This window comes from Herpailurus yagouaroundi, unplaced genomic scaffold (genome assembly GCF_014898765.1).
Source record: "Herpailurus yagouaroundi ecotype Mexico unplaced genomic scaffold, PumYag 192, whole genome shotgun sequence".
NCBI classification, from domain to species: Eukaryota; Metazoa; Chordata; class Mammalia; order Carnivora; family Felidae; genus Herpailurus; species Herpailurus yagouaroundi.
The window spans coordinates 19,808,476-19,835,536 of NW_024412423.1; the positions used below are offsets into that span (position 1 = coordinate 19,808,476).

The 27,061-nt window shown below is 47.5% G+C and overlaps 1 protein-coding gene across 1 annotated transcript; it reads left to right on the forward strand.

The window, feature by feature from the left end:
• Positions 1 to 11,218: 11,218 nt before the first annotated feature.
• Positions 11,219 to 20,124, forward strand: IL4 (interleukin 4). Its single transcript, XM_040444745.1, has 4 exons — positions 11,219 to 11,676; positions 11,947 to 11,994; positions 17,577 to 17,702; positions 19,935 to 20,124. Exons 1-4 carry the CDS (start codon positions 11,542 to 11,544, stop codon positions 20,025 to 20,027), a joined length of 402 nt encoding a protein of 133 aa, XP_040300679.1. The 5' UTR covers positions 11,219 to 11,541; the 3' UTR covers positions 20,028 to 20,124.
• The last annotated feature ends 6,937 nt before the right edge of the window (positions 20,125 to 27,061 follow it).

Here is a 27,061-nt window from a genome sequence, read left to right on the forward strand (position 1 = left end):
TGGGAGGGGCGGGGGAGTTAGGGACAGGACCTGGGCTGGAAGGAAGTAAGCGACCCCCCAGGGGTGTGGGCTGCCACCCACAGGGAGGCAGAGGAAGCCTGGGCCCTGACTTCTGGGTTCATGGAGGACATGAGAGGAGGAGGAGGAGGAGCAATTAGGAACCTCAGAAGTCATCTTATGATCACGGTTATGATGAGTGGCCAGCCTATGTGTAGCACCACCCACACAACCTCTGGTGTCTCCCCCACAACCTCTCTGAGGCTCAGGGGAGAAAAGGCTATATGCCCAAGGTCACACACCTGGTGAGGAGCAAAGCCAGGATGAGAAGCCAGAACTCACTCCAACTCCAAAGCCCATACACTAAACTACCCAGCCTATCTCTGTCCAAATGTCATCTCACCTAAATGTATGGCCTTTATCATACTGGCATCAACCTATGCGGGCACCTCCCCCGATGGGAAGCTCACTTTCTAGGGAGAGCACAGCCAGTCCTTGGACAGGTGTCATCATTAGTGCATACTCACCACCTCTCTGAACAACTGATTTATGACCCCTGAACTATGGAGTGATGAGTAGAGACCCCAGGTCACAGGGGCCTGGTCAGACTGCTGCCCCAACCAGGTCTTCCTGCCTCTCCCTTGGCCCAGGCCAGCACTAGGAGCACCAGAAGAAGAGGCCTCAGCAAACCACAGCTAATGCTCATGTCTCTCAGGAGCGGTTTACACTGTGAATCTGAGAGGTGCCCATAAGGAGGGGATGCTTTTGCAGTGAGTGGTAGGGTCCTCACAAACCAGTCTCAAACACTGGGTGGCGGGCAGGTACCCTCCCTGAGAAGCCCCGAGCCCTGTGGGAACATCCACAGCAATGTTCAGAAACCAGTGGGGGCAGTCACCTGGGAGCAGTGAGAGGTGATGCTGTGCATGACTCAGGCAACAGAAGCCTTGGCAGGACCTGACCAGGGGCACACAACCACAGGGGCAGCTCCAGGAGCCACTGAAACAGAGCGGACCCCTTGCACCCAGGTAGAAATGAGGGAGGACCTGTGGAGGGGGCACAGGAGCTGAGCGTCCCACAGGCTGTCCGGAGCAGGGACTGGATCGTCTCCGTGGTCCCACAAGGTCTCAGAACCTGCTGAGTCCCACTATATTTGCTGAGGACTGCCTGCGGCCTACACTCCTCCTGCCCTCTGGGCTGGCAATGACTAAGACAGCACATGCACTCAAGGTTTAGCCCCAGAAAGAAGTCTGTAAGCAATGGAGGGTCTGGAGAGGAGAGGTCTACCAGGAAAGCAGGCAACTCGGGGGTGGGGGTAGGAGGTAAGAGCTCTGCAATTCCTCTCCATCCAGAGGTTCAAGAGTTTTGAGCCAGAGGATATTTGTGGAAGATTGATTTTATGTTTATACAAAACTTTTTAGCAATCCAGTCTCTGGCAGCATCACCTCTGACCCACATCCTCTGCCCAACCAGAGCACTGGCCGGTCGGTCCGAAGGAAGATGGAAAGCCTTCAGGTGAAACTCCATGTGAATCTTTCAAGAAGACTGGAAGTGAGGCTGGACTGGGGCAGGGTCCCTTAGGATTTCCTAAGGATGCATTTACTCCAAGTGGTAGTCAGGAGGGTGTACAGCACCAGCAAGGCCACCGGGGCCCCACCACTAGGGGTCCACAGTGCGCCACATCTGCAGGTACCCACAGCTCCCTGCCTGCAGCACTGAGACTGTCCCCAAGACAAGGAACCTGTGGTCACGGATGTGTGCAGTCAGCCAGAGAGGGCTCGGGCCCTGTCAGGAATGATGGACCTCCCAGAGCCACAGAACCAAGCCAGTGCAGGTGGCAAAAGGGAGGAGGGCCCAGCCAGGAATGAGAGAGAAAGAAAAAGATGAAAGAGGAAAAAAGCGTATGTGTCAGCTATTGTGGCTGGGAGCACCACTACCTGGGGACTAAGCCCGGGGTATTTGCTGGGAGTTTCTCTAACCATATGGTCTCACTTCTTCCATGCGAGAAGCAAACCCTGAGCAGGTCCCAGAGAGAAGGGGGGTCGGGAAGAGACAGAGTGCTTGCTGAGTGGGAGGGAGATGCTGGTCATGGGGCCCAGGGTGGGGAGCCCCTTTGCACCCCACGAACCCCAGGCCCCGGAGGTTTCACTGGAAGAGGGGCTGGGGCTCAAGTGAGAAGTGAGACACACTTGAGTTTCCGGTGAACTTGGCTCCAACACCCTCTGTTTGCTGCTCAGATGAGGTGTCAGAAAACACTTCGAGTCACTGCTGGGGTTTCTCTGAGGCTGGCCCTCTCTGAACTGCTCGGGACTCAGGAGGACAAGGGCTTTCGTCTTGTTTCCTTGTGACCCGGAAGCTTGAAGGCTGCGGATCATCAAATCCATCAGCCTGTGGCTTTTTCATTATTATCAACAGGAAAGTGCCTTCTGCGTATTATCTTAATTTAGCTGGTCAGTTGGAGCAAAACCAAAAATCGTTCCTCCCTTGAGCTGACTCCCTTCTAAGCCGGCCCAGCCGAGTCCAAGCTGACCATGTTCCAGGCTGGCCGATGATGGCCTGGGACTCACTGGCCAGTCCTCTGACTTTTCCGGAAGCCCAAACCGGTGTCAGAACTGGGGACTGTATCCACGGTCACCCCTCCCACACACACGCTGCCCACTCCTACACTGAAAAATAAAAGTCATAAAGCCTCATTATCTTCATTCGTTTCTCAGCTCCACCCAAAAGCAACAGAGTAAAGGGTTTGCAACGAACTTTCCCAGATCAACTGATTTCTCAGCAGCAAGGGAGGGCCCCATGACGAAGCCATTTGAAATCCCAGAAGCAATTTTCTACCTACGACCTCACTTTCTGTTGCGCCCTCTCCCTTCCCCTGCACAATGCCTTGTGGAAAGTGGTGCTCTTAAAGCGTCCTTCAGAAACGCCCCCAGCCCGTGCACCACCCAGGCGGACGCTGCTGTGTGGTCACCGGTGACGCAAACATCAACATTAAATATAGCAACCTTCGTCAGTTCCGCTCTCTGCATTACTTGGACAAGCAAACAAGCAAGCAAGCACGTGGCGAGGGCCATTCCTGAAAGCCAGTCTGCTGTGGAGGCTCCTGCAGACCAGAGGGTCGGCGCCCCCTTCTGAGTGCAAGGCCCTAGGCCACAAGAAGCCCCAGCGATACCCCATTAGAAAAGCAATTTTTCATTTAGCATCTCCTTTTTTTGTCCTCGTCTCTGTCTTCCCACCTTTTCTTTAATCAGCATTTATTCATTTCCCACCGAAGGACAAATTTAACTAAGAAAAAAAAAACTAAAACAAAACAACATGAGAATGGTGTCTGGTCCATGAGAGGCTGGGAAGGGCCCCAGGATTGGACTGTTGGGGACCTGAGTTCAATTCTAAGTGCGCTGGGGGAGCTGGCTGTCTCAGGAGCGGATCCGGCACCTGCAGGGGTCCCGCACAATTCCTCCCACGGGCCCATCAGATGCTGTGTTGCCAGTGAGAGAGGAAGGCACACCATTCTTGGGGGGTCTTCACCCAGCCCTGGCCTGCCAGGCTGGTGCAGGGGAATATGTGGGGGATGAGATGGGAAAGGTGGGTCACCAGTCCAGCTCTGAGGCTGAAGTGGCATCAATGCCCCGGGGACAGATGGAGAGGTTCTGCATACTCCTCAGACAGCTTTCCTCTCTCAGAAGAAGAACCTTCCACCTGCTTCTCAAAGAAAAGAGAAGCCAGGAGCCGATGGAGCTACTTCACCTCCATTAGAGAAGCCAGAGTGCACCCTCCTCCCCCTACTTCCCTCCTTATGAGGGGTCCTCCTTGCAACTTTGCTCAGAATCCCATTCCTTGGCCTTCACCAGGAGCTGGGACAGAGACTACAGGGTCCAAATAAGTCCCAGCTATGCCCCTAACTTCCCTTGCTGTTACTCAGGCCAAGTCTCAGCTCTCGCTTCTGCGAAATGGAGGTTTGTTCGTTCATTCATTCATTCATGCATTCATTCATTATCTACGGAGACCTTTACCAGGTGTTCTAGATGCTGGGGATCCATGATGAACAAAATAAGGTTACTTCTAGCGGAGGGACAGAGTCCACAAACAAGAGAACACAGATGCACAGGTGGTGGTGAGTGCACTGGCGGCCAGTGAAGTAGGGGGAGGGGGTGGTTGCTGTCAGGGTGGGGTAGGTGCTGCCTAACTGTGTGGGGAGGTCAGGATGCAGATCTGGATGAAGTGAGGGATGGAGAAAACCATTCACATAACTAAGGAAAACGTCCAGGGAGAGGGGAGGGCAGGTGCTGACGTCTGGAGCAAGAATGCTCCTCCCAGAATCAGGGTGTAGGGAGCAGAGGCCAAGGGTGGGAGCAAGAGGAATAGGCAGTCAGGGCTCTGAGGGCAAGATAGCTTTGCTCTGGCTCCCGCATAGCAGAAGCACTCTGTGTGAAGGACACAACGTGGGGACAAGGATGGGAGTAGGAGGGCCAGTTAGGACACTCCTGTGGAGACCCAGGTGGGACATGATGGTGGAGGACTGGATATGGTCAGGTTCTGGAGATGTGTTATCTACATGATATACATTTATACATCACTTCCACAAACATTATGACATCTGAGGTTATAAATATAAGGATATTATGTAACATATAAATAGTAACTGTATAATTTTTTAACCCTAAGTCTTAAAATTCCTTTATTGTGGGAAATTTCAAACACATACACAAGTAACTCCCCATTACTGACAGCCCAACAATTAGCAACTCATGGCCAATTTAGTTTTGTCTCTGTCCCACCTGCTTCCCAAGTCCCGCCTTCCACCTCCACCCAAGTTTCCAAACCAGAGGCTGCAGGATCGGATGTGGGCACAGAAGGTTTGTACCATGGTGTGAGCACCATGAAGGATCAAGTCGTCGTGCAATGATCTGGCGAGGCCTGTGCTCAAGTGTGTCCCCATATAAAAAATTTTTTTACTTGTTTATTTATTTTTCAGAGAGTGAGAGAGAGAGAGAGACCAACCACGAGCGGAGGAGGGGCAGAGAGAGAGGGAGACACAGAATCTGAAGCAGGCTCCAGGCTCTGAGCTGTCAGCACAGAGCCCGACACGGGGCTCGAACCCATGAACTTTGAGATCATGACCTGAGCCGAATTTGGACACTTAACCAACTGAGCCACCCAGGTGCCCCAAGGGTGTCCCTGTTTAAAAGCTACTGATCACATGGGGTACTGGAGGGCTCAGTCAGTTAAGCATCTGACCCGTGATTTAGGCTCAGGTCATAATCTCACAGTTTGTGAGATGGAACCCGAGTGGTGATTGGGCTCTGGGCTGACAGCACAGAGCATGCCTGGGATTCTCTCTCTCTGCCCCTCCCCACCCCCTCTCTGCCTGCCTCTCTCTCTCTCAATAAAAAAATAATAATAATAACTATCCACACATGGAATCCCCCACCCCCTCGCAGCAAGCACCCCAGCAAAGCCTGCCCTCTCAGATGCATCCACACCACTGTTTCCATTTCATGAGGCCTCCTCCCCATTGGGCACCTGCCCCCATGGCACTCCAGAAGCTCTCTCACTGATGTCACTGATTGTCTCCTATCACTAAATCCAGTGGAAACACTTCGACCTTATCTCGCCCGCCCCCGAAGAACATCTGATGCCGCTGACCACATGCTTCTCCAAGACTCTCTCAAGCCTGCATCCCCTCCCAGCCCCCCTAGCTGCCTGCCTCCTCTCCCTCCTTCCCTTCTTCCAGCAGCACCAGAAACGCCACAGTCATTTCTTGTTCCATCTCTTCCTGAGTCTGTGAGCAGTACCGTTCTTCCCCTTGGCTTCCTCGCCGTCTGTGTCGACAGCCCAGACTCTCCTCTGCTCAGGGTCCCCCTCTTCCCTCTGAAACTGTCATCTCTGCCAACAGCAGCTCCCATGCCAGAAACCTGGGGCTCTGTGTGACTTCTCACTCTTCCTCACCCCTATATTCAGCCCATTCCAAGTGCTATGATGATGATAATGATGGTAACGAAAGTTGGGAGACTTCCTACAGGCCGGGCACCACACTGAACACTGTTTTGATCACCTCATATAATCTTCCCACAGTCCTTTATTAGTTCAGTTCTACAGAGAAGTGTGGGCAGGGAAACTTTCCCGAGGTCACCTTGAGAGCAAGGGGCAGAGCTGGGACTCGAAGCACCGGGCCCCGCTGCCTGCAGGATGCATGGCCTTCAGTGACAGTACACTACTGGGAGCCACCCTCAGACCCATGGCTGCTGCCGCCCCACGCAATCCATGATCCGTGAGCCATGCTTCTTGATCCACGCCAGCTACCAGCTCTGAGCTCACAGTGACCTCTGACTGCAGTCCTCCAGAAGGTTCTCCTCCCAGGCTGCTGGCTCACCCAGTTCCTGCAGGGCCCCAGGGAGCGCCTGCCTACTGGCCCGCCATGAACTGTCCCCACACCCCCTCTAAGGCCTACTTATTCCAGCGTCTGCTAGATAGAGCTCCTTTGGAGGAGTCTTATTTTCATCATGAATAAGCCTGTGAGAAGGTCCTGGAAAGGGCTCTTCTCTCTGTGTTGTGTCACACAACTGACCCAAGAGGACAGAAGAGGACGCAAGCAGGGTTCAGGGTAGGACAGGGCACTGGGGATGGCTGCTGTGGCAGGCCTCCTCAGCCAGGGCCTGGAAACTGGGCTGCTCTGGGTACTCTCACCTGTCCCTGTTCTCTAGGGAGCTGTGGCAGACGCCCCCTTCCTGTGCCCGGAGCGGGAGGTTAGGTTTTCTGCAGGAGCAGTGCTAGGGGTGCTGGGACATAGCAGAGGCAGCAGCCTTGGGGTCCCCGGAATAGAGCTCCAGCAGTGCAATCTTGAACTCCACACCAGCGGGGCAGCCCCACGGCTGGCACTCCTTCCTGAGGGTCATTTCTTTAGAATTCTGGGCCCAACCGGGAGCCTGCTCTCCCACCCTCCCAATATGTTCACCAACACCTACTTCCCTGCACTGAGTGCTCTCTGTGTAAGGTGCTCAGTGGTACCTACTTCCTGAGCGGACTCCAGAGACCTAAGTATGAGGGCTGCAGGGTGTCAACTAACGCTCACCCTCCCCAAACAAGAATAAGGCCTCAAAGACTAAAAGGGGGACACATGCAGGAGGGATGTGGGTGGGGTAGTGTCCAGCAGCAAAACTTCCAGTGGCCCTGACAGACGCGGGTTTGCCAGGTAGATGAAGTACCACAGTCATGGGACCAATCAAAGATATGATTAATAACAATAATAAAAATAAAAATAAAATATTAATAATAATACTATCACAGAGCACACACTAGGTACCAGGCACCATTCTGACTACTTAAAAACATTAACTTATTTATTCCTCACAAGAGCCACATGAAGGAGGTACCACGATTGCTCCCACTTTACGGAGGAAGTTGAGAAAGCAGAGCAGCCAGCCCTGACAGGCGGCCTGGCTGCCCATGTGCTGAGGTGGCCTCCAGAAACAGCCACCCCTCATGGAGTAATACGTGCCCAGCACTTTGCATAGAATCTCTCTCACACCTCACAGGGATCTTATGAGCAGGAGCCGCATCATTCCCACTCCACGGGTGAGGAAACTGAGACCCAGACAGAGTTAGTGATCTGTCCACGGCGACAGAGTGGACAAGTGGCTTGTTTGATGGATTCCAAAACCCAGTGTTCAAAACTGTCACGTTCTAGGGCCTGAAAGGACAGTTCTGAGGCCACACAGAAGCCAGGGCTGGTTCTCAGCACTCACACAGGGTGAAGGGAAGGGGGTCTATGCCTGACACAGCCAGAACCTAGCAGAGTCCTCAACTTCTCTCTGAGCTCCGGTGCCTGTCTGCCTTGTATCATCACTGCCTGTGACTCCTGATGGCTGGGAGAGGCTCCTGTGCAGGTGGTAGCTGTCCTTGTCCCTGATGGGCAGGCTCCATCTTCGAGGCCTCTGTCCAGCCAGCTACATGCACAGTGCCATGGGCCACAGTGCAGAGAGAACAGCTCCTTTTCTCCTACCCTTCAAGGGGACCTTCCGGTCACTCCGTGATGTTCTGCAAAGTTCACCTATCCCTGGATTTATCCAACCATTGAAACAAAACAAAACCAAAAAAAAAAAAGGCTTTATTCTGCTTCTGAGCTACTAGTTCGCATATTACAAATCTCTTCTGTTTACATCTTTGTCCCCAGAGCCTTAAACCTGGGGTGTAGCCCCCAGGAAAGGCATGTACTCAAAAAAGCCACCACCGAACACAGGGACAGCTTTTGTATCCTGCTGACCTCCCCTTCTCTCCAGCTCTCCCGCAGCCCCAAGGCTCTGACACGTGTGTTCTGCACCATGAACTCTCCTCCAGGATGTCTGCACTTTCAAGTTTTAACTTCCTGTTTTAACTTGGACCTTTCCTGAAAAAAGGAGTATGCACCATTTACTCCAAACAACAGTTTATCTGGATGTGAAGTCTCCATTTGTCCTGGAAGGAACTCAACCCTTCTTAGTAACTCTCCTCAACTCTGTAGTGAAGACCTAACTTGCCCTAGCAAGAAACCCAAATAACCCAATAAAAAATGAGCAAAGGACCTAAATGGACATGTTTCCAAAGAAGATACATGAATGGCCAATAGATGCATGAAAAGATACTCATTATCACTCATCACCAGGGAAATTCAAATCAAAACCACAGTGAGATGCCACCTCATACCTGTTAGGATGATTATTTCAAAAAGGCAAGAAACCACAAGTGTTGGCGAGGATGCGCACAGAAGGAAACCTCTTGCACTGTTGCTGGGAATGCAAACTGATACAGCCGCTGTGGAAAACAGTATGGAAAATCCTCAAAACATTAAAGATACAAATACCATATGACCCACTAATTCTGCTTCTGGAAATACATCCAAGGGAAATGAAAACGTTATGTTGAAGAGATACATGAACCCCTATGTTCACAGCAGCATTATTTACAATATGTCGAAATGGAAACATCCTAAGTATCCATTGATGGATGAATAGATAGAGAATTTGTATACACACACACACACACACACACACACACACACACGCACGCACACACAATGGAATATTACTTGGCCATAAAGAGGAAACCCCACCACTTATGACAACATGAATAGACTGTGAAGGTGTTATGCTAAGTGAAATGTTAGAGAAACACAATACTGTATGATCTCACTTATATGTGTAATCTTACAAAAACAAAACAAAACCAAACCCAAACACCCAAATTCATAGTAAGAGAGATCAGATCTGTAGTCACCATAGGTAAAGGGGGTAGAGGGAGGGTGAAGAGAATGACAGTGGTCAAAACAAACTTCCAGTTATAAAATAAGTAAGTACAGGGGATGTAATGTACAACATGATGACTGTAATTAATTAACACTGCTGTATGGAATCTTGTTAAATTGTTAAGAGAGTAAATCCTAAGAGTTCTCATCACAAGGGAAAAAACATTTTTTCTTTTTTTGTTCTATATAAATGAGATGATGGGTGTTAACCAGACTTATTATGGTAATCATTTCGTAATATATATAAGTTAAATCATTATGCTGTACACCTTAGACCTACACAGTGCTATATGTCAATTAAATCACAATAAAACTTGGGGGGAAAACCTATTCAAAAATTTTAAAACGACAGCAACAAAAAAACTTACCCAGAGAGATCTGGCCTTTGTCCCGGCTCTTGGGAGGTAACTTCTAAGCCCATGGAATAAAGAATTTGTAACCGGTTCCTGGGAAGGAGCCCCTAAATCCTTGGGACTTCCCAAGGTATAAGAGTGTCAGGGCCTTAAGAGTTTATGCTAATTAGGCCACTCAGGGTAGGGACCAGCATCACCTTGAGGCCATAGTGGTATCAGCCAAACTTCCAGGGCGGGGCTGGAGGATGAGGTCAACTGAAGGGGTCAATGATCCAATCAATCACATTTACAGAACAACACCCCAGTTATATTCTGGACAGCATAGTTCAGGTGAACTGCCCTGGTTGGCAGTACTCTGTGCGCTGTCATACATTAAAGTGCTGGGGAGGTGGCATGTTTGGACCCAATGGGGAGGAAACAGAAGAAGCTTCATGTTTGGGACCTTCCTAGAACTCAACCTCTGTGTCTGTTCTTTCGGCTGGGTGTTACTGGTATCCCTTTGCTGTAACACAGCTATCGCCTTCTGTATAGTACCTTCCTGAGTTCTATGGGTCACTCTAGCAAACTACAGAGCCTGAGAAGGTAGTGGGAACTTTCGAATTTTTAGCCAAACAGCGAAAAGTGAGGGTGGAGGGGCGACCCTCTCTGATGGGAGAGCAGCCTTGTGGAGGCTATGCCCTTAACCTGGGAAGCATAACCCAACTCCGCATAGTTGGTATCAGAAGTCATTGCATGGAGTTTGGCAAACCCACTGCAGTCCAGTGGAAGGATCCAAAATATGGCCGAAGGACCTTCCTCATACACGTATCTGGATCCTCTCCTTCACAAAGCGCCAGGCCCTGTAATAAGCCCCAAAGCATGGGGACAACTTAGCGGTATTCTTTTCTGTGTGAACTGAGGAAATCAGTAGGGAGAGGAAGGTCAGACAGCAGGGAAAGGCAGTGGACAGGAAAGAGAAGGAAAGCCTCAGGAGGAAAGAGCAGTGGTACACCAGGGTCGAGGAGTCCTGTTCCCTGAGTGAGCAGTGGGGGTGCTTGGACCTCAGCAGGGCCCCGGGGATTAGACTCAGGCAGCAGGGCAGGTTGTGGGGTGTTGACAGACAACCAACTTGTAAACCAGGAAGATTATGGCTCTTTTGCGTAATGAGCTGAGGACATATTTAAGTTCCATTTACAAAGTGGTCATTCCTGAAAACCCGAGATAGACATGTGTTGTGAAGGGGCTCCTTATCGCTAAAGGCCTATGGACTGGAGGTGATCTGGACTGACCCCCACCTGATGTCACTCATCTTTTGCCAAAGTCCTAAACCTGGAGGAATGGCATGCCCGAGTGCCAAGACAGGAGAGAGTCTTTGCCCATTACGTTCCTTCTACCCAGAGAAAGAACCCCAGATCAGCTTTTCCACAAGAGCAGAGTTTCCAAGATGCCACCCGTACTTGGAAGAAGCCAGGCTGAAATACTATTCAAGTCAAACTTTCTTGATATTACTCTATCTTTCCCCAGGAGGACTGCACTAAAACAAATTCGGACACCTGTGGCCTCTTCCTTCTGTGCAAACAAAAAGCCAGCAGCAACCCCAAGCTGATAAGATTAATCTAAAGAACAAATTATGGTGTAATTTCCTATGCTGATACTTTGTAGTTAATTTAAAAAAAAGGTTTCATTTTCCTATTGGTATGATTTCACAGGAACATTTTACCTGTTTCTGTGAGGTATTTTTTCTCCTGGAAGAGAGGTGCTGATTGGCCCCAAACGAATGACAACCTGGTGTAATGAAAATTTCCAATTTCCCTCATTTTCCCTCAGTTTCAGCAATTTTAAATCTATATATAGAGATATCTTTGTCAGAATTGCATTGTTACTCTCTTTTAGTAAACGGATTTGTCTCAGATTGTCACTGCAAATAGAGATCTATTAATGGATCTCACCTCCCAACTGATTCCAGCTCTGGTCTGCTTACTAGCATTTACCAGCACCTTCGTCCACGGCCAGAACTTCAATAATACGTTGAAAGAGATCATCAAAACGTTGAACATCCTCACAGCGAGAAACGTGAGTAAGATATCTGGCACCATCTCTCCAGATGTTCTGGTGATGCCGTGGGTATTTCTTAGACTATGAGAACATCAGGACTTCCAAAGAAGTTGATGGTTGGTGACAGACAGGGAGCTGTGCAGAGATTTCTCTGCAGGAACTTTTTGGTCCTGAGGGATGGTAGGAAATTTACTTGGTTGGAGGGAGGGAGAGCTGCCCAGCAAGGATCCCTCCATACAGTCGGAAGTGACTCTGTCTCTTGCTCTCTCTCGTTCCCGTCGGGGCCAGGACTCGTGCATGGAGCTGACCGTCATGGACGTCTTGGCAGCCCCAAAGGTAAGAGCTATCCCAGGGTCTGCTTTGGCAGATTAGTGACTTGGGAAAGGAAGGCCAAGTGTTTCTTGTTTGAACTTTTAGAAACTTCTTTTACACAGAAAGTGAATGGCCCAAATTAACTATAAGCTGTTAGATGTTTTTAAAGAATGAGAATTCTGATCTTTACTCTCAAACATGTTTTGGTGTTTCTGGTATCACTTGATTTACAAGATGGGTAATAGGAAGCCTGGATTTTGTCATCTTAAATCAGATCCTGGTCAAGGAAAAGTTCTTTCTTTTCCTCCTACACTGCAGCCTAGTACCTGGAATATAGGAGGCACTCAGTAAAGGCCTGTTGAAGGGGAGAGTTTTTCCGGCCCATACATTTCTGAAAAACCAAATACCCTCACAAAAAGAGATATGGAGATTACAGGTTGAAGGAGCTTTCATTTTGTCTAAGAGACTTCCTATGGCAACAGAGGAGGTATCGCCAGAGCCCCTCCTTTTCCGCAGCCTGGTCACCTAACAGCCCACCGGCTCCCGGGGCGGCTGTCCAGAGACCCTCAGCTGCTCCGTCCTGCCAAGCACCTTCCAGCCTGGTCCAGAACGGCCCAGCTGCACGGGGACCCAGACATCCCTGGCTTTGGCTGCTCGGGCATCTCGCCTTTCCGCCTCCTGTGCCGTCTCACCCCCGCCCCTCTATCTTTAGTGGGAGGAGACAGATTTGACAGCTGATAGTGCATTTTCTCTGACAAACATATGACTACAGCCATGTCAATAGCTTTGTGCACATCAGTTCCTGTTTTCATGGAAACACAAGACTGAGAATGAAAAACCCAAAGCTTCAATTTACCAGTGGTCTCCTAACCACTTGCTTTCCACGTGGACCAGAGGGGATCAGTTGGCCAGGAGTGCAGCCATGCAGGCTGGGCATGGCCACACCCCAGCACCTGGGCCAGAGGACAGACCCATCCTTCTGGGTGAGGAAAACTGTTCTTCAGGCTTTGTCTGGACTATCTCATTTCATTAAAGATTAGTCCCGGAGTCTGATACACAATAATATATAATACTATAATCATATATATAATATTGATGCATAATGTATTATTATGGAATAATATATATATATAATATATTATGTATACATTATGCAATTTTGTCCTTTAGAATCTCATCCCATTTCAGACTCTGTCCATCAGGAAGGAGGCTGGAAGAACTTGAAGATTTTATACATACATAGAATTCTATAATACGTACATAACATCTATTAACATGTTATATATATATATATAGAAATAGCCAAGAGTCCACTGGGCTGTGCTCTGGGTTCTCCAGATGGCAGTGCACTGCTGAAGGGGCTCCATCAAAGCCAAGGGCTGGGTCCCAAAGTGCTAAGGGTCTGGAAGTGACACAGCCTGTCGTTTTAGCCACAGTTTTGCCATTAACTAGCTATGTGGCCTTTGGCCAGTCTCCATATCTCTTTGTGCCTCAGTCTCCACACTGGAAGATATGAAAGTGATTTTGACAGTTGGCTGATATCCAATTCTTGAGTCAGTGGAACGTGTTACTGTAAAATGATGTAACTCTTGATTAAAGGCAAAAACTGGTTATAAAGGAGCAGTAATTCTAAGGAGGGGCCAGGGGATAGAAATGATCCAACCCTCTGTGACTTCATGCCCAGGGGCAACTCCACTCCAGGTCATCTCTAGAAGGCCAGGCCTGCCCTCACCCCTGCTGAGGCGCAGGCCAGGACATGCCACTGTCCTGCCGTTCTTGGCCTTCCTCTCCACCAGTTACCACATGCCCCCCTCACCACATGGGTAGACATCTGCTAAAAAAGTCCCTGTTGTCCTGCTTCACTCCTACCTGCCTTCCTCAAACTGCTTCTACCCCTCTGGCATTAACCATCTTCATTGTTCCCTTTTCTTTTCCTCAAAAACACAGCACTGCTTTCTTATCCATTAAGATATTACAGAATAAGGAAAGGCTGCTATTTTCTTTGTGTTGCCAAAGAAGGACATCTTTCCCAAATCCCATGTATTAGTTTCCTTTCTTTGGGGGATCAAGAATTCTATTATCTCCAAGTTGGGTGGGATCCTGCTATTGCAGTGGCTGGAAAGAAAGTGCTGATCTACCCAGGTATCTATGAAATTAAGGTGGTCTGAGATAGATCAAAATGGAGAACAAGCAAGCTGGCTGGTCCAAGATGGATTTCTTAGGTGGACCATTAGTTGGAGGTATTTCCTGCTTTCCAAAGAAAGCTCAAGTCCATGATTCCTCAGAGAACTCTATGCCAGCCTTCGACACCCCCCCCCCCCCCGCCTTTTTTAAGTAAAAGTGAAAGACTTTTCACAAGTAGTATTTGGGCAGAAGTGGAGATAATGAGTACAACACAAAGGGGACTAGATTTTTACGGCCCTCAACGAAGCTAGTCAAGGACCACGTTAGATATCTAACAGTCTCTGCCACAGGAGAAAGCCTGGAAGGTATTCTCCCATTTGCTTCTACTCCCATGAGGGTCAGGCTTGTTTCTGGCAAAGGCCTAGGCCCCCCTGTTGAAGCTCCTTTCCTTGAGCAGTCCTAAACTACAAGGCCCACCGGGCTGTCCGAGTGTGCCCCCTGCACTAGGCAGGACACGCTCGGGAAGCAAAAGCTGGAGAAGCAGGGAATAGCATCCTGTAGCTGCGATACCAGTGCAACTGAAACTTTGAGGTCTTAACTAAAACTTCCTTTAGAATTAGTGCTTTTAAAGTTTTTCCATGAGATTCAAACTCTTTTCAATTCCTATTTTATCCTAGTGACCTTTAGAACATCCTTTGAAGAATGTGTTCAGAGACAATTATATATAAGGCCATATACTCAAAACTGACAGGGTTTAATTTCTTTTTTTTTAGTTTTTTTTTAATTTTTAAATTTTTTAATGTTTATGTTTTAGAGAGAGCAAGAGAAGAAAGAGCACAAACAGGGGAGGAGCAGAGAGAGAGGGAGACACAGAATCTGAAGCAGGCTCCAGGCTCTGAGCTGTCAGCACAGAGCCTGATGCGGGGCTTGAACTCACAGATCATAATATCATGACCTGAGCCAAAGTCGGACGTTTAACTGACTGAGTCACCCAGGGACCCCAAGGGAGCTTAATTTCCAGGCTCTAAGCCAAAGTTTTAGAAAAGGTTTCATTCCGTTTTGAAGAAAAAATAAGCAAAGAGGCTCTTGTCTTCTTGGTCTTCCTGAACCTCATTGTTCTCTCCAGCAGCACAGCTGGGGTCTGCCTTCCCTTTGCCTTCACCACCTCAGCTCACCCACTAAGCCTCCAAAGACAGGGAGATTTACGGGAGGTTTCTGGACTCTCAGAGCCCAGAGATACTGGTACTGCTTTCAAGTTTCCAACTAGAATCAGAGACCAGGAGGGCTCCTGTCTGGTTCGTTAAGTCCGCGTCCTCCCAAAGGCCTTGCCCATGGGCCACGAAGGCCCACGGGGCAAAGGGGAAGCTTCTGTAGTCTGGGATTCTAATGCCTCCGTCCGGGTCTGGGTCTTCCCGGAAAAAACCCTAAATTATGAAATACACTTCTAGAATTTAGCCTAAAGAAATACGAGATGAACATAAAGATTTACACAGATGACTCACTGCCACTTTATTTTACGGAAGCAAAAAACTGCAATGATCGGGTATGAACCAATTACGGTACAAAGATGCCACGGGTTCCCATGCAGCTCTCAACCCCATGGTCTTAAACACTAGTGAATACTTAATGTTTATACTATCTAGTGTGTGAAAAGGCTACAAAACAGTATCAATAGTTGATCTCCATTTTTAAAAAAGTATTTTTAAAGGGGCGCCTGGGTAGCTCAATTGGTTAAGCCTCCATTTCTTGATTTAGGCTCGGGTCATGATCTCATGCTTTGTGGGTTTGAGCCCTGCATCAGGCTTTGCACTGGCCATGGAGTCTGCTTGGCATTCTGTCTCTCCCTTTCTCTGACCCTTCCGTGCTTACACTCTCCCTCCCTCTCTCCCTGTCTCTCTCAAAATATATAAATAAACTTCAAAAAACATTTAGGGGCGCCTAGGTGATTCAGTTGGTTAAGAGTCCAACTTCAGCTCAGGTCATGATCTCATGGTTTGCAAATTCAAGCCTCACATCTGGTTCTCTGCTGTCAGCGCAGAGGCCACTTCAGATCCTCTGTCTCCCTCTCTCCGCACCGCCCCCTGCCCCCCCACCCCTGCTGGCTTGCATGTGTGCACACACTCTCTCTCTCTCAAAAATAAACATTAAAATAAAATTTTTTTAATAAAAAATAATTTTTAAACTGTAAGGTATTTATCAAAACATCAAAAGTTACCTCTCTCTGGCTGGTGGAGTAATGAGTGAATTTCCTCTTTGCTGAATATATATCACCTTTATAGTAGACATATACTACCTTAATAATCAGAAAAAAAAATGCAGGAACTTAAAAAAAAAAAAAATTGCCCAGACAGTACTTGTCATATAAATCCCTTGGAGATTTTGTCAATGGAACTTGTGATCTACTGCGTCTAGGGGGCGGGCTTGAGATTCTGCATTTCTAACAAGCTCCCAGGCGATGCCCGTGCTGCTATTTCATGGACCACACTTTGCGTGGCAAGGGACCAACAAAGCATGTTCTCGAAGAGGCTAGAGAAAGCTTTATCTGAGCTGGATCAGGTTCAAGCTAAGACCACTCTCCACGCTCTGTGCTTTTAGTTCTTCAGTGCAAAGTGGGAGGACACACTGGGCCTGATTCAGACTGAGTTACAATCCCTCTCCCAGGTTCCCCAAAAGAGCTGTTTCCCCCACTGGACACTCCCTCTTCTAAAGCCCAAATGTCCCCACGAAGAGTCATATAATCAGACACACATCAGGACTACTGCATCCCACCAAGGTTCTCATGCTGCACATCCCAGACCAAAGGCCTCTACAGAAGCTGTGTCCACAGCCCAGCTCAGGGGCACCCTCTCCCAGAAGTTTCCTCTGATCTCACACCTAGCCCCGACCCTGGCACACCCCTCTAGCTGTATGGGCTAATGTCTGATCTCCTCACATGGACCCCAAGCTTTGCACACACTGCCATCTCCTGTGGGGAGGGCCAAGTGGAGAATGCTACCCAAAGCACCAGGCCACAGGATGGGCACTCATTTATTCAACAAGCATGTAGGATCTCTGGGAAACCTGGACTTTAAAACCTTATAGCAACGAGACAGAGCAGAATCTGACTACAAGCTCAAGCAGACACCTACAGAACAGCACGTGTGGTGGAGAGAAACAGACGTGGGCTATAGACAGATGGCTCTACATTCAAATCCCTGCTCTGTCACCTACTTAGCTGAGTGACTTTACTCAGGTACCTTTACAGCAACACCATCTGAGGGAAAAGAGAAGGTTGCTGCACTTGCAGGTAAGTGGGAGAGGATGTTTACTGTGACCGGCAGCCTTCAGTCACATGGAAGGAATTCTTGAGTACCTGATCCATAGTTGACCAAACTCACTGTCTCCACTTGTCCTCCTGGAAAGAAGCAATCACAAGGAAAACTCTCTCCCCCATGGTCAAAACGGAGCTAGCGCATGGCTAACTGTGGCATTTTTCTTTCTAGAACACAAGTGACAAGGAAATCTTCTGCAGAGCCACAACCGTGCTCCGGCAGATCTATACACATCACAACTGCTCCACCAAATTCCTCAAAGGACTCGACAGGAACCTCAGCAGCATGGCAAACAGGGTGAGCTGCTTGATGCTCAACAGCTTGGCTCCTGATGGACAGGAACCTCACGTCTAAATGTTCCTCCTTCAGAGTTGTAGTAATCTTGCTTAATCAACCCATGCATTCATTCAGCAAGCATTTGTTGAGGCTCTGTGAGTGCAAGGGGCTGCTCTAGGCACTGGGGAAACAGTGCCTGCTCTCACAGAATGTTCTAGTGAGTGAGTCAGGAAAGCAAACTAACATGTAATACTATGTCCAGTAGTGATATGTGCTATGAAAAAACCTGTAAGAATAAAGAATAGAAGGGTCATGAGAAGAGGGCTGATTTAACAATTGATGACATCATCTGAACAAATATTTAAATTATGTGAGGGAGCAGGCCACATGACTAACTGGGGAAAGAACATTCCAGGCAGAGGAAATTCTTGTGCAAAGGTCCTGAGGTAGAAATGAGGTTCACATGTTCGAAGATTAGTAGGAAAGTCAGTGTGATTGGATCAGATTGAGCAAGGGGGATTTTAATAGATCACACATGGTCTTTCCATTCTGCCCCAAGCATGGGAGGATATATCCACAGGGTTTTGAGCAGAGACTCCAGTCTAATTTATGTGATTTAAAATGATCACTCTGGTTGTTGTGTGGTGAATAAACTGAATGAGACTAAGCACAGAAGCACGCTGGCCCACCAGGTGGCCATCCCACTAATCCAGGTTGGAGGGAACAGCAGTTTTGCAGGTGACAGCGATACAGGCTGTGAGCTTTGGAATATAGCTGAAAACAGAGCCAGGAGAACCATCATCACGGGTGAGGGAATGAGTAGAAAGTGGCCTCTTGGTTCCTGGCCTGAGCCCTTTGGGAGATGGTTGGTGTTGTTTACAGATTTTGAGGACTGGGTGCGGCAGGGATGGGGGCTGAGTGCAGGATCGGGAGTTCAATTTATAAATACTAAGTGTGAGGTGCCTCCTGGATAGCCAAGTGGAGATGTTGAGATTGTTGACTGAGCCCAGAAGCACTCTCACATACAGAGGTCAGGAAGAAGAGTTCGGCAGGAGAGCTGAGAAGTAGCCAGTGAAGCAAGAGTGAAATCAAAGATTGTGTGGTGTCCCAGACAGCAAGTGAACAGACTCTTTTAATAAGGAAGGAGGCATCAAATGTGTCAAATGTACCAGAAGGTCAAGTCAGATGAAGAGGAGAACGGCCAGTGGATCTGGCCTGACAGAGGACAGGGGGGATGCTGATATCTATGGAGATTCAGCACTGAAAGCTTGATTAGAGTAGGTTCCACAGAGAATGGTGGTGGGGAGGAGTGGAAAGCAAGGGGAAGTGAGGACAGAAAACTCTTCTGAGGTGTTTTTCTATTAGGCTGCCTAGAAGCGGAACAAGAGCTGAAGGACAGGTGTGGATTCAGGGAAATTCTTTTGAGGTGGGGCATATATGCAGCAGGTTAACACTGCAGAAGGCATGATCCAGGAGAGCGGGGAGAATCGACGGTGTGCAAAAGAGAAAGAGCCAAGAGTAGATGTTATCGAGGGCCAAGTGCAGGAATTGGGGACATTCAGCCCCTTACTGCGCCTGCCCCCCTCATTTGTAAGGTAAGGTAACGGAATAGGGTGCTGCCACTACGCTCATTCCCTCTTTTAATCCTCTTAATTATCTCATGGAATAGGCACAATTGTCCCCCTTTTATAAGGGAAAACACCGACGCTTTTATAAATGAAGCAGTGTGTCCTAAGCAACCTAATTAATAAAGTGGCAGAGCAGAGCTGAGCCCCAAACTGAAGCAGTGGCCTGGGATCCTTTCCACCCGTGGTGCTGCCAAGCTGGAAGGGTGCTGTTCATGGGCAGGAGAGAGAACGGAACGACTCTCTGTCTCAGCAGGCCAGCTGGCCATGCGGAAGGCCCAGGATGGCTGCAGGCAGGTCTGAGGCTCCACCTCACGTTAAGCCCCAAAGCAGCATGGAGTGGTGACACTCTCCCCCCCACCTCCCGCAGGGTCTGTGGCACCCCTCAGAGGCTGACCTCTGGTTGAAGGTAACCATTTCTAGGAGTTTATTAGCATGTACAGAAGAGGCCTGGTGGCAGAGAGGGACTGCCAATGAAACTAGACTGGAGGAGTGAGGAGGCCCTGGTCAGAAATAATTGCTTGGGTAGCAAGGGCCACAGCAGGCTTGACTCAGTAGACAGGCAGGAAAGACAGACTCAATTACTTAGCTAATGAAATTACAAGCTAATGAAATGTTTCTTTTGCAGACCTGTTCTGTGAATGAAGTCAAGAAGAGTACACTGAAAGACTTCTTGGAAAGGCTAAAAGCGATCATGCAAAAGAAATACTCAAAGCACTGAAGCTGAATATCTTAATTTATGAGTTTTTTTTAATTACTTTATTTTAAAAATATTTATATATTTATAATTCATTATAAAATAAAGTATATGCAGAACCCGACAGTACGGTGTCCCTTCAATGGTATCAGCTGTATTTACTTGACAACTTTTGGGGAAACCATTGTAATTTACCAAGAGTCTAAAATTGGTGTGGGTGTAAAAGTGGAAACACTGTTTTCCTCTCCAGATGGGTACTCAATGCACAAAAGGATTAAAGAATAGAAGGCCACACAAGATGTAAATGAGAAGTAAGAGAGCTTGTAGAGTGTGGGTCCCTGAGTCTTACTAACTAGCAACTAATTGTGAATTGAAAGGTGTTAACTGGACGCTTAGAACGTTCGTCTCCCAGTGGCACAAGGCTGTCGCCCTGAGTCTATGGGCAGGGGCAGGGATGAAGTCCAGCACAACACGTGGATCTGCAGTGAATGATATCTAAAGCCCTGATAATGTCAATTCCCTTGACGATGTAAGACTTTCAAATCTTAGGACCAACCAATAGACAAAGCACAGACAACTTAATTGTAATTATACAACGGGCTGTGAATGCTATCAACATGACAATGTAAGAGGTACAGCTGAAAATGGTTGAGGGGTAAAAGCAGAAGGAAAGACAGGTGAGGCTCCCCCAGCTTACTGGTGGAAGGGATCAGTTGAACAGCACTGAGGAGGATGGAACAAAAACAAGAGATTTAAGTATTCAAAACTGCAAAGGTAACATAAGATCTAAAAATAATTTACTATAAAAAATGGGGGGGGCACCTGGGTGGCTCAGTCGGTTAAGCGTCCAGCTTTGGCTCAGGTCATAATCTCACAGTTTGTGGGTTCGAGCCCCACTTTGTGCTCTGTGCTGACAGCTCAGAGCCTGGAGCCTACTTTGGATTCTGTGTCTCCCTCTCTGCCCCTCCCCTGCTCTCTCGCTCTCTCTCTCTCTCTCTCTCTCTCTCTCAAAAAAAAAAAATAAACATTTTAAAAAATTTATAAAAAATTTGGAAGGGGCAGTATAAATGGGGTAAACCCATACTTTTCAAGAGGGAAATCAACACACAATATCTAATGTTGGAAAATTAAAGAGTTAGCAAGAGGGGTCATAAGCTGAAGGCTGGTGTGGCTGGTGGTGGGAACAGTAGAGGTAACTGTACTACTCTGCCCTCATGCATGTTTGTAAGTTTTTGTAATAAAAAGTGGACAAAAGCCCATAGTGAGTGAACTGAGAAATCTTTGGAATTATGCTAGTAGCCACCATAAAAACTAAAAACTGAAAAAGGAAGGTGGTTTGCTGGCAATGGGACTTGGAGTAAGGATCAGGGAAAGCAAGCCACAAGACTGCTGGCTTTCCATGTTAAGGCTGTGGCCATGTGCATACATAAATGATAAAATGTTTTTTTTATTTTTTAATTTTTTTGATCTTCCCAAACTTACTTACTTATTTTGAGAGTGAGAGAGAAAGAGAGAGAGAGAGAGCGCGCGAGTGCGAGAGCATGCACACTGAAGAGGCAGGGACAGAGGAGAGGCAGAGAATCCCAAGCAGGCTCTGCACAGTCAGCAGGGAGCCCATTGTGAGGCTTGAACCCACAAACCATGATATCAGGAACTGAGCCAAAGTAAGATGCTTAACCCACTGAGCCACCCAGACACCCCAATAAGTGTTTTTTGAAAATTAAAGAACTAAAAATGACAAAGACAAATGCTGGTGAAGACGCAGAAGAGTCAGAACCCTCATATATTGCCAGTGTGAGTGGGACAAGGTGCAGCCACTTTGGAAAATAGTGTGACAGTTTCTCAAAAGGTTACACGCAGTTCCTATATGCCCCAGCAATTTTACTCCTAGCTATCTGTCTACCCGAGAGAAGTGAAAGCTTATGTCCACACAAAAACCTCTACACCCACGTCCATAACAACATTCTTCACAATAGCAAGAAAACAGAAATAACCCAAATAACACCCGAGGAGAGAACAAAGTGTGGTATACCTATGCAACAAAATATTACTTGGCACTACAAAGAAATGAGGTACCGATACATGCTACAATATGCAAAAAGCTTGCAAACACTAGGCTGAGTCAAAGGAGCCAGACACAAAAGGCTACATAGGTTATGATTCCATTTATATAAAACGTCCAGGAGAGGCAAATCACTAGTGGGGTACCTGGGTAGCTTAGTCGGGTAAGAGGCAAATCCATAGAGGCAAAAAGCAGAAGACTGATTTCCAGGGGCTAGGGGGAAGGAAGAAGATGGAGTGAGTGCTAATGGACACAGGTTTCTCTTAGGAGAGATGAAAATGTTCTCGGACAGTGATGACGACAGTTGCATAACTGTGAATACTAAAATACTAAATACTGGGGCGCCTGGGTGACTCAGTCGGTTGGGCGTCCAACTTCAGCTCAGGTCATGATCTCGCGGTCCGTGAGTTCGAGCCCCGCGTCGGGCTCTGTGCTGACAGCTCAGAGCCTGGAGCCTGCTTCAGATTCTGTGTCTCCCTCTCTCTCTCTGACCTTCCCCCATTCATGCCCTGTCTCTCTCTGTCTCAAAAATGAATACATGTTAAAAAAAATTTTTTTTTAAATAATAAAAAAATAAAATACTAAATACTAAAATTCTAAAAACCACTGAAGTGTATACTTTAAAAAGATGAACTTTATAGTATATGAGTATACTTCTAGCATATGAGTATACATCTTAACACAACAGTTACTTTTTAAAACGTTAAAAGGGAAAGGGCGCTTGGGAGGCTCAGTCAGTTGAGCATCTGACTCGATTTTGTCTGAGGTCACGATCTCACGGTTTGCGAGTTCAAGCCCTACATCAGGCTCTGCGCTGACAGTGCAGAACCTGCCTGGGATTTTCTCTCCCCCTCCGTGCTCAGGCTCTCTCTTTCTCTAAATAGATAAACACCAGAATTAAAAAAAAAAAAAAATTAAAAGGGAAGACAAACAAAAGCAGTGGCAAGTTGTTGAAACTTGCCTTTTGAAGACATGCAAGAAACTGCATCTAGTAGCAGTGAATGAGCACTCTCGTTTCATCCTCGCTTACACGTATGTGACAAAAATTAATACTAGTACTAAAATTATACCCAAACATGTAACATCTTTTTAACCCTTTCAAAATAAGGGAACAAATCAAAAGCTTGAAGTCTCACCCTGACCACAGCCAGTTTCACCCTGCCCACATAAAATACCAGCATGTCAAGGGCAACAAGTAACTAAGAGAGTCATGGAGCCTTCTAAGGCCACACTGAAAACTTTAGTTTCCTTTCTTCTTTGATTGAGACTCATTTGCATTCAATGGTTAATGTGAGCTGTAGTCTGCCACAGGATATGAGTTGTGGGTTGTATTTGTGTATGAGGCCAGGACGGTAAAAGGAAAGGTTGTTGGGAACAAAGACTTAGACGGGGCCATAGGAAGGACAGGCAGACTCCGGGCACGTCTGTCAGAAGCCGAGTTTCAATGGTTAAGAGGCAACTAACATTTTTATTTGCTTCCAGACGGGTGGTTCCGGGCTCTGGACAAAAACACCCAACAATCACCCCTTGAGTTTACCAGGAGGGCAAGAGAACATGAACCGAGGAGGACACACATAAGAAGAAGGAGTGAAGAAATGAGGATGAAGTGAAAGGTGAGATGGCTGTCATTTGAACACATTCATTTAGAAACTTTGCCACAGCCCAGGCTTGAGGGGATGTGCCTGCCTGCGTGGACTGTGTAACACTGACGACAAAGTCTGAACCTCTCCTTGCCAGCAACCACCTCCACCTGTTGCCTACGTATATATTATATCTCTAACTGACATTAGTAGGTAAGAAATACCTATTGAATAAATGAACGAAAGAAAAGATGTTTCACTCCAATCTATGGTGGAAGGACTTTTATTGAAACATCCTTGGACCAGCCACAGTTAGAAATGCACCAGGGGCTTCCTTGTTCCTTACTGGCTTATCCATGCCGGTGAGCCTGCCCTATCCTTCTCCCCCCTCCTCCACAGGTCATCTGGGGGGGGGGGCCTCTCAGGGTGCCCAAATCATCTGAGAACAGGGAATTTCAGCGCACAGCGGGCTGCATGGCTTTCTCATGGGGTAGGGCTCAATCAGTACGCAACGTTAGCCTCTCCATTCCAGCCAGCTTCCAATGAGAGCAAGGACTTTGTCTGGTCCCAGAGCTGATTTCTTGGTTCCATTTATAAGCTCAAGTCAAGAACCAAAACCTAGTTAGCTGTCAGGCCCAGCGTTTCCCGAACTGGGTTTGCCCTGAGCCCCTGGACATCTTCTCCTCAGCTCTCCACAGTGCGGCTCTTGGGATCCATCCTTCCTGTCAACTTCCTCTTAAGTGCACCTATTAGCCAGTGTTAAGCCAAACACAATCATTCATTTACTTTTGTGCGTGCTGGCTGCAGGCCTGGGTACCTGCCAGGTGACGTGAGTAAAGAGAACCAGGGAGCTAGCAGAGAAGACAGAGGGCTTGGCTCCTCTGGCTCAGAACCAGGTCAGCCCCCAGGGCCCGGGTGTGCGCACCATCTGCTCTCCCAGCTCCCGTCTATCTAATCCTTCACAGTCTTTCCAGAAGTTGTTCCTCTAAAACACAAATGATATGAGTGACCCACTTTAAATTCCCATGTGGCTTCATATTCCTTACAGAAAACTCCTTCACAATAGGGTCCTGGCCTATCGCTTTCCTTTTCAGGCTCATCTGTCCCCATGCTTTTTGCCTTCTGTATCAAACATCCTACCGGGGCACGTGGCATCCAGACCCGTATGTTACTCCTGCTGCCCCGGATGCCTTTCCCTACTTGTTACAACATCTCAAACAGCACTGTCCCTGAGAATATGCCTTTTCTGACCATTTGGTGCCAGGCACCATCCTGGTTGCCAGGGAAGAACACGGAGCCTGGCAACTCACCAGTCACACCCCGTAACTACAGCCCTCAATGTGCCGCACGCTTGTTCTCATTTCCATGGTCACCTGTCCCTCCGGAGGGAGGCTGTGAGCATCGCAAAGACCTTCTGAGCAGAAGAGCGTGGGCACACAGTAAATAGAGAAGACACCAGTGACGCAGTGGCACAATTCATGATGGAGTAGAAATCAAGGCCAACATAATATTTCTGTAATGACTCTGGTGCTTTTAGGTTGGGTTAGGCAATATCCTCTCACTGAGATTCGTATCAACTCCGAGAAATATTTTATTCAGTTGTAAAGTCCCAGTTAAATTCCTTTGTACCACTGGAGAAATAAAGCCTTTGATTAAAACCTAAAATTTCCCCAGCCCTCTGAAAAGGGGAGGGGGAGGGGAGCAGGTGTGGAAGAATGTGTGATCTGTCATATTCTTTAGTCAGAGCCATAAACGTGTTTGGGTAAGACAAAGTGATGTTCTGATAACGTTGATAAAAGTAACTTGAAGATTGGGTCACAGGAAGCCCAAGATAAATGCTGAGAGGAAACAGGTTCTTTTTGAAGTAGCCTCTTCATAATCATTTTCCCACACATTTGTTCAACTTCCGAAGGAGGACTGAAGACCTGATTTGCTTTGCAAATGAAACAGCCTAAGAATGAGACACTCAGCTCCTGTTGTAACAAATGTGCTCAGAGGCTCCTCCAGCTCGGTGTAGGCTTAGGCTGTGGCTTCCGAACTCTGTGAACTATTCCCGCAGGCACAGGGTAACTATGGTCCCCTAGGCTGGTCCTTGGCTCTATTTTTTGTTTTGTTTTTGTACTTGGTTTTAAAAGAGATTTCTCAAGGTCTTCAAGAGGACACACAACGTCCTCAGCAGCATCCTGACAACACAGGCAGTAACAGGTTTCGTGAGGGAACGCATTAGTGGGTTAGTGGTATCGCTTGGTCGGAGTATCACGCTCGGAAACTCAACTGGGGAGGATGGGCAGATGCGAAGGCGGCACTATTTATTATCTTGCTTGGGCCATAGCGGGCCTTTAATCTTCTTCTCACATTCTACACAGTGAAGGAGTGGGAGCTAAGTTAGCAGCTGGGAAAAGAGAACAAGACTGAAAGGCCCAGAGGACTCTCCTTTCCTATGTAAAAGCACATCAAGTCCTCTGAGACTGGCTGACAAATCCAAACCTCTCAGCACCTGCCTGCCGTGAATTTTCCAAGGCAGCTCAGCACAGTGCCTGGTAATCATTAAGTGTTTGTTAAAAGAACACACGATTAATAATAATCCAAGCAAAGTTTTGTTTTACAGATATATTAAGCTCATTAAAAGTTTTTGAAAGAAATCATGGTATCTTACCACTAAGAAATGTCTCCTTTTACCTTTTAGTGACATACATTTTTCATACATGCTTAAGTTTCTGTTCTCAAATACCTACTGAAAGGGTAACAAAATTTGGATAAAAATATTTTTGGTGAAAATAAATTTTATCAATTAGAAGAAACATTTTAAAACTTCTCTCCCAGGTTTCTGTTTCAGGATGATTTCTGTTTAAAGGCTCACAACATTAAAAGCTTTGGGTGTAGGGGCACCTAAGTGGCTCAGTCGGTTAAGCACCCGAGTTTGGCTCAGGTCACGATCTCACAGTTTGTGGGTTCAAGCCCCGCACTGGGCTCTCTCTGTGCTGACAGCTCAGAGCCTGGAGCCTGCTTCAGATTCTGTGTCTCCTTCTCTCTCTGCTCTCCCCCCACCATCCCCCCCAGCTCGTGCTCTCTCTCTTAAAAATAAACATTTGGGACATGTGGGTGGCTCAGTTGGTTGAGTGTCCAACTTTGGCTCAGGTCATGATCTCACAGTTTGTGGGTTTGAGCCCCACGTCAGGGTCTGTGCTGACAGCTCAGAGCCTGGACACTGCTTAGGATTCTGTGTCTCCCTCTCTGCCTCTACCCTGCTCACACTCTGTCTCTCCAAAAATAAATAAACATTGAAAAAAAATTTTTAAATAAACACTAAAAATTTGTAAATAAATACACATTTAAAAAATTAATAACAAAAAGTTTTGGGTGTGAAGGATGCTTGGGTGGCTCAGTCAGTTAAGCTTCTGACTAGTGATTTCGGC